At 40.9% G+C, this 8,357-nt stretch overlaps 1 protein-coding gene across 1 annotated transcript; it reads right to left on the reverse strand.

Moving 5' to 3' along the window:
• Positions 1-6,102: 6,102 nt before the first annotated feature.
• On the reverse strand, positions 6,103-7,074 carry LOC129113812 (odorant receptor 131-2-like). Its single transcript, XM_054626289.1, has one exon. The coding sequence runs from the start codon at positions 7,072-7,074 to the stop codon at positions 6,103-6,105; it is 972 nt and encodes a 323-aa protein (XP_054482264.1).
• Between the last annotated feature and the right edge of the window lie 1,283 nt (positions 7,075-8,357).

The raw sequence follows: 8,357 nt of genomic DNA on the forward strand, positions 1-8,357 counted from the left end.
GCGTTACCGCCACCTGCTGCTCTGGAGGCGGAAATACACTTTTATTTATTACAGTATTAAACACACTGATATTAAAGAATACATTTAAATACAATTACACTTTTATTTATTACAATATTAAACACACTGATAAGTCCTTCAATAATTATAAAGAATACATTTAAATACAATTACACTTTTATTTATTACAATATTAAACACACTGATAAGTCCTTCAATAATTATAAAGAATACATTTAAATACAATTACACTTTTATTTATTCTAGGGGACTTTTATTACATAATGCCACATTTATTTATTTTTGGAGATGTTGATTTTATAATAACACATTTATTTATTTATTTATTTCAGGAGACTTTTATTTCATAATGCCACATTTATACATTTTAGGAGACGTTCATTTTATTATATTACATAACATTACATTACTTTTTATAATATTTTATAATAACATTTATTTATTTATTTGAGGAGACTTTTATTGAGACGTTCATTTTATAATAACACATTCATTTATTTATTTGAGGAGACTTTTATTACATAATGCCACATTTATTTATTTTAGGAGACGTTCATTTTATAATAATATATTCATTTATTTATTTATTTACATAATTGAGGGAGTTTTATTTCATAATGCCACATTTATACATTTTAGGAGACATTCATTTTATAATAACATATTCATTTATTTATTTGGGGGAACTTTTATTTGATATTGCTACATTTATTTATTTATTCTAGGGGACTTTTATTTTATAATAATATATTCATTTATTTATTTATTTGAGGAGACTTTACATAATGCCACTTTCTTTTATTTATTCCAGGGAGTTTTTATTTCATAATGCCACATTTATACATTTTAGGATACGTTCATTTTATAATAACACATTCATTTATTTATTTGGGGGTACTTTTATTTGATATTGCTACATTTATTTATTTATTCTAGGGGACTTTAATTTCATGATACCACATTGTTTTATTTATTAAAGGGAGTTTTTATTTTTTAACACATTTATTTATTTATTTATTTATTTGAGGAGACTTTTATTTCATAATGCCACATTTATACATTTTAGGAGATAACATATTCATTTATTTATTCTAGGGGACTTTTATTACATAATGCCACTTTTTTATATTTATTCCAGGGAGTTTTTATTTCATAATACCACATTTATACATTTTATGAGACGTTCATTTTATAATAACACAATTATTTATTTATTTGAGGGGACTTTTATTTCATAATGCCACATTTATTTATTTTAGGAGACGTTCATTTTATAATAATATATTCATTTATTTATTTGAGGAGACTTTTATTACATAATGCCACTTTTTTTTATTTATTCCAGGGAGTTTTTATTTCATAATGCCACATTTATACATTTTAGGATACGTTCATTTTATAATAACACATTCATTTATTTATTTGGGGGTTCTTTTATTTGATATTGCTACATTTATTTATTTATTCTAGGGGACTTTAATTTCATGATACCACATTGTTTTATTTATTAAAGGGAGTTTTTATTTCATAATACCACATTGTTTTATTTTAGGAGACGTTCATTTTATGATAACACATTTATTTATTTATTTATTTGAGGAGACTTTTATTTCATAATGCCACATTTATACATTTTAGGAGATAACATATTCATTTATTTATTCTAGGGGACTTTTATTACATAATGCCACTTTTTTATATTTATTCCAGGGAGTTTTTATTTCATAATACCACATTTATACATTTTATGAGACGTTCATTTTATAATAACACAATTATTTATTTATTTGAGGGGACTTTTATTTCATAATGCCACATTTATACATTTTAGGAGATGTTAATTTTATAATAACACATTTATTTATTTATTTGGGGGTTCTTTTATTTGATATTGCTACATTCACTTATTTATTCTAGGGGACTTTTATTACATGATGCCACTCGGTGTGAACCACATTTATACATTTTATGAGACGTTCATTTTATAATAACGCCCCAGTGCGTGCTGAAGGTCACGTTCTGAAGAAGCCAACAGAACCACATCATCTGCAAAAAGCAGGGATGTGATTCTGAGGTCCCCAAACCGGAAACTCTCCTCCCCCCGGCTGCACCTTGAAATCCTGTCCATGAAAATCACAAACAGGATTGGTGACAATGGGCAGCCCTGGCGGAGGCCAACACGCACTGGGAACAAGCTCGACTTTGTGCCGAGTATCCGGACACAGCTGTCACTTTGGTCATACAAGGACCGAATGGCTCGTAGTAACGAACCAGGTACCCCATATTCCCGCAGTAACCCCCAGAGGACTCCCCGAGGGACACGGTCGAAGGCCTTCTCCAAGTCCACAAAACACATGTAGACTGGATGAGCAAACTCCCATGCACCCACCAACAGGCCTGAAAGGGTAAAGAGTTGGTCCGCTGTTCCACGTCCAGGACGGAATCCGCATTGCTCCTCTTGAATCCGAGATTCGACAATCGGACGGAGCCTCCTTTCCAGCACCCTGGAGTAAACTTTCCCGGGGAGGCTGAGCAGTGTGATGCCCCTATAATTGGAGCACGCTCTCCGGTCCCCCTTTTTGAAAATGGGAACCACCACCCCGGTCTGCCACTCCACAGGCACTGTACCCGACTTCCACGCGACAGTGAAGAGACGTGTCAACCAAGACAGCCCAACAATGTCCAGAGCCTTTAGCATCTCCGGTCGAATCTCATCCACTCCTGGCGCTTTGCCGCTGAAGAGCTTTTTAACTACCTCAACGACCTCCGCCAGGCATATGGACGAGTCTTCCCCTGAGTCTTCAGACTCTGCCTCTTCCACAGAGGACATGTTGGTCGGGTTCAGGAGTTCCTCAAAGTGTTCTTTCCACCGCTCGACAATATCCCCAGTCCGGGTCTGCAGTTCTCCCCCCCTGCTGAGCACAGCCTGAGAAAAGCCCTGTTTCTCCTTTCTGAGTCCTCTCACGGTTTGCCAGAACTTCCTTGAGGCCATTCGAAAGTCCTTCTCCATGGCCTCGCCGAACTCCTCCCACACCCAGGTTTTTGCCTCAGCAACTGCCGTAGCTGCAGCCCTTCTGGCCAACCGGTACCTGCCTGCTGATTCAGGAGACCCCTGGGCCAGCCAAGCCCGAAAGGCCTCCTTCTTCAGCTTGACAGCCTCCTTCACCACTGGTGTCCACCAGCGGGTTCTCGGATTGCTGCCACGACAGGCACCGATCGCCTTCCGACCACAACTTCTACCAGCAGCTTCCACAATGGAGGATTTGAACATGGCCCACTCGGATTTCATGTCCCCAGCCTCCCCCGGGATGCACGAGAAATTATTCCGGAGGTGGGAGTTGAAGACCTTGCGGACAGGATCCTCAGCCAGACGTTCCCAGTTCACCCTCACTACACGTTTGGGTTTACCGGGTCTGTCCGGCAGCCTCCCCCACCACCTGATCCAACTCACCACCAGGTGGTGATCAGTTGACAGCTCTGCTCCTCTCTTCACCCGAGTGTCCAAGACATACGGCCGCAGGTCTGATGACACAACTACAAAGTCGATCATAGACTTTTGGCCTAGGGTGTTCTGGTACCAAGTACACTTATGAACCTCCCTATGCTCAAACATGGTGTTTGTTATGGACAGTCCATGACTAGCACAGAAGTCCAACAACAAAGCACCACTCGGGTTCAGATCGGGCAGGCCGTTCCTCCCAATCACACCCATCCGGGTTTCTCAATCGTTACCCACATGAGCGTTGAAGTCTCCCAGAAGAACTATGGAGTCCCCAGTCAGCGCCCTTTCCAGAACACCACCCAAGGACTCCAAGAAGGCCGCATACTCCGAACTGCCATTTGGTGTATAGGCACTAATGACAGTCAGAGACTTCCCCCCTGTGATTCGCAGTCGCAGAGAGGCGACCCTCTCGTTCTCCGGGGAGAACTCCAAAACAGCGGCACTCAGCCGGGGGCTCGTGAGTATCCCCACACCCGCCCGGCGCCTCTCACCCTGGGCAACTCCGGAAAAGGATAAAGTCCAGCCCCTCTCCAGGAGTTTGGTTCCAGAGCCAGTGCTATGCGTGGAGGTGAGCCCAACTATATCTAGTTGCTACCGCTCCACCTCCCGCACTAACTCCAGTTCCTTCCCTGCCAGAGAGGTGACATTCCATGTATCTAGAGCTAGTCTGTGATGCCGGGGGTCAGCTCGCCCAGGTTCCCGCCCCAGCCTGCCACTCACACTGCACCCGACCCCAATGCCTATCCCTGCGGGTGGTGGGCCCACAGGGTGGCGGCACGATGTAGCTTTTTCGGGCAGGGCCACCAGACGCTCGCCAGTGAGCTCCCCTCCCAGGTCTGGCTCCAGGAGGGTGCCCCGGTTTCCCTTTTCCGGGCGAGGTGCCACAACCTTGCATCGTCCGATTCATTGAGGTTTTGTGAAAACAAATACAGACCAAAATGTACATGGTGGTCAACAAAAAACTAATGAAAGTATGCAAAACGGGCGTTTCAAAAGTTACAGACGGGGTTACAGGGTTCATTATGACTTGTTTAAGACTCAAAACTCAAAGTTAAGGACTTGGAACTCAATTTGGGACTTGAATCGGGACACACTTGTCTTGATTTGGGACTTGTATCGCGACATAACCTTCTTGATTTAGGACTTGAATTGGAACTTGTCAGTCTTGACATTGGACTTTACTCGGGCCGTCGGTCTTGACTTGGGACTTGACTCTGGACTTGCCTGCCTTTACTTGGGACTTGATTGTGACTTGCAAAACAATGATTTTGTCCCAACTCTGTTTATAAGGTGTTTCATGTACACAGAAAACACAGTACCATATAATACAACAAGAAATGTAGGGATTTGACAAATATTGAGAAATAAATAAACATGAAATATTACCAACATTTGATCACCAGCTGTCAGTGGGCGTAAAAACTAAAATGTATGTGGGGCCAGATCACGTTGGGCTTCAGCAGAACTTAACAGAATTTTAAAGGAACAGTCTGTGTCGTTAAAGATAAGATAAGATAAGATAATCCTTTATTAGTCCCGCAGTGGGGAAAGGGGAATTTCTTAACAGGAATGTATTAATAGTCATAACTATGTTTTCATTAGTGTAATGAACAGCACAACAGTAAAAGACATAATAAAAAATGTGAAAGTATGAAATATTAACAATGAAATATGATAAAAAAAAAACTAACAAAGAGTAAGTTAAAACAAGTATGTAATTAAACATTATTGAATATAGAATAGGAATATAGATATAAAATAATAATGACAACGTATGTATTTTTAACAACTAAAACATATCCACAAATCTTTAATCTGCGGGGTTCATAACTGGGCTTTTAACAAAATTAACTTTGTCTGCAGGCTACAGCACAACAAAGTATTAAATAACAACCATGATCACATGTACTGTTTCAGTGCAGATAAAAGGCTACTTAGAATGAAAAACGTGACAATAATTACATTTGATGCAAATCTATTTCCATTTATTGACTGTAATTATGTCTTGCTGAAAAAAGAAAAACATGAGTTTCTATTGAACTACGTTATAGTTTGTAAACATATTTATTCAAAAATGCCTTTCTAGCACAGTTCATGTTAATAATATATATATAATAATTAATGAGTTACATCTTTTTTTTAGCAGAAAAAAAACATGGAATTTCTCTTCTGCTTTCTTCTTTATTGTTTAATTCAATTGCAGTAACCTTGAAACACATGATAATAGAATCCCACCCCATACAACTGTTTTGTGGATTTAAAGTGAAAGAATTCAGCAGTGTTAATATTTTATCATATGTATGTGTGGAACTCCCTCTATAACATACACAAGGAGGGCGCAGGGGTATTCGGTTGGTTGCAATTTACTACATCACACATTTTAAGACAAAACTGATTATAAAAAATGAAATGACATCAATCACTTTTACACGTTTCTGCAAGTGGATTTCAAGAAATATTGACAAAACTACTGTTATTCTCAACATTAAACATCGTAATAAATTTTAAGCAACATGTATTTTGAATTAGTCTCTTGTAAAGAGAGGTTAAAAAACATATAGAGAGGTTAACAAAGTGTCTTAGGGTGACACTTCAGCCTTTGCTGTGATGACTGAGAGTTTCAGTCGACAACATAAGTGGTACAGGAGGGCGTATCGGATGGTCTGGTCTCTGAGTCCATAGATGAGAGAACTCAGACACTTGGGGAGAATAATTAAAAATACATAAAAAACATTCAGGATGCGCACAAATTCTATCCTTGTAAAAGTTTTTGAGAAGGTTACAAGGAGCAAGTTGTGCAAAGTTGAGGAGAGACTGAGGCCCAGCTGCACCAGATGCAGCAGCAGCGTGTTACGAGCCTTTTGGGCTGAAGCTTTGTCTGTGGAGGCCGACCTGGCTGCTATCATCACAGCAATATAGGTGGAAGTGATTGCAACACCAGCTGATCCAAACAGAAAATAAGTGTAGCCTTTATCATAAAGAACAGACATTGGCCCAAGAAAAATTACAAGTGCACCACAAAAGTCTTTCATCTGCAGGCTCTCCAGGTCTTCAAATGGAAAATCCAACAGTAGAATAACTCGTGTGAGGATATTAAGTGAACTGAAAGCCCAAACCACAAAGATAGCCACCGCTGTGTTTCTCATGGTGATGATGGTAGTGTGCCTCAGTGGGAAGCACACAGCCACATACCTCTCCAGAGACATCACCACCAGCGTGAGAGGGGAGATGTCGTTTGTTAGATTGGCGACATTGACGAGAAATCCACATACAGGATATGTCAGCCTTATTCTACAAATAGACAGTAGGTACAGTATCTGGCTCAGTGCCATCTGCATAGTGTCCGCACAAAGAAGGTTAAACAGAAGAATGAAACGGGATGTCTCACGAAACACTAATTTGCTCCTCAAGGTGAACAACATGAACCCATTAATGAAGAGAAACACACAGCATGGTAATGTTGTCAGAGTGGACAGCATCAATCTTTCCAGTAACCCCTGATACTGCAGTCCAGCAGTGATGTTGGTCTGAGGTTGAGATGCAAACGACATTTCAGAGAAGCATTTAAGACACGAGAAAATTCAAATCATTGTCTTACAAAAGCAGAATAAATCTCTTCCTGTTTCTGTTGTGAGAATGATGAAAATCCAACATCATTTAACACAGATGCCCGTTGAGTAACACCATCCAAGTCTGTGCTTGTTTCCATGTAAGCAGAGTCGGTCTGCAGGGTTTGCTTGCCCTCAAACGATGTATATCAGCTTTGCCCTGCCCCAAACCATGTGACACCTTCATGACGCATTGGGGTTGACAGCTTGATGATAGGTAATGGAATCTCTCTCCTATTATTACATATAAGAGGTCATGTCTTACTCAGTTTAAACATATGTAAGCAAGTAAGTCAACTTTACTTCTATAGTACAAGCAGAATTGTGCATTTGAGTCACAAATTTGAGGACTTCAGACGTGACTGTATCAACTCACATTAACGCTATTCCCCCCCCATCAAGTCAACACCTATTCAGATCTAAAGTATTTTGTTTGAATCAATCTGACAGCATCAAATCAAGTTGCAGAAGAGAACCATGAAGAGCTAACATTACAAAGATAATTTAATTCATGTAGAAAATGTGCATCCATCCATCCATCCATCCATCCATCCATCCATCCATCCATCCATTCCATCCGCTTATCCGGGGCCGGGTCGCGGGGCAGCAAGCTAAAGAGGGTCCTCCAGACGTACTGGGGCGTTCCCAGGCCAGACGAGATATATAATGCCTCCAGCGTGTTCTGGGTCGACCCCGGGGCCTCTTACCAGTTGGACGTGCCTGGAAAACCTCTAAAGGGAGGCGTCCAGGGGGCATCCTGATCAGATGTTGAACCACCTTTCCACGCGAAGGAGCAGCAGCTCTACTCCGAGCTCCCTCCGGATGTCTGAGCTCCTCACCCTATCTCTAAGGCTGAGCCCAGCCACCCGACGAAGGAAGCTCATTTCGGCCGCTTGTATTCACGATCTCATTCTTTCGGTCAGTACCTAAAGCTCATGACCATAGGTGAGGGTTGGAACGTAGATGGACCAGTAAATCGAGAGCTTTGCCTTACGGCTCAGCTCCTTCTTCACCACAACGGTCCGGTACAACGACCGCATCACTGCTGGCGCTGCACCGAACCGCCTGTCCATCTCCCGCTCCATTTTACCCTCACTCGTGAATATGATCCCAAGATACTTGAACTCCCTCGCTTGGGGCAGTGACTCACTCCCAACCCAGAGGGTGCAATCCACCGTTTTCCAGCAGAGAACCATGGTCTCAGACTTGGAGGTACTCACTCTCAT

Source organism: Anoplopoma fimbria, chromosome 24, assembly GCF_027596085.1.
Source record: "Anoplopoma fimbria isolate UVic2021 breed Golden Eagle Sablefish chromosome 24, Afim_UVic_2022, whole genome shotgun sequence".
Taxonomy (NCBI): Eukaryota; Metazoa; Chordata; class Actinopteri; order Perciformes; family Anoplopomatidae; genus Anoplopoma; species Anoplopoma fimbria.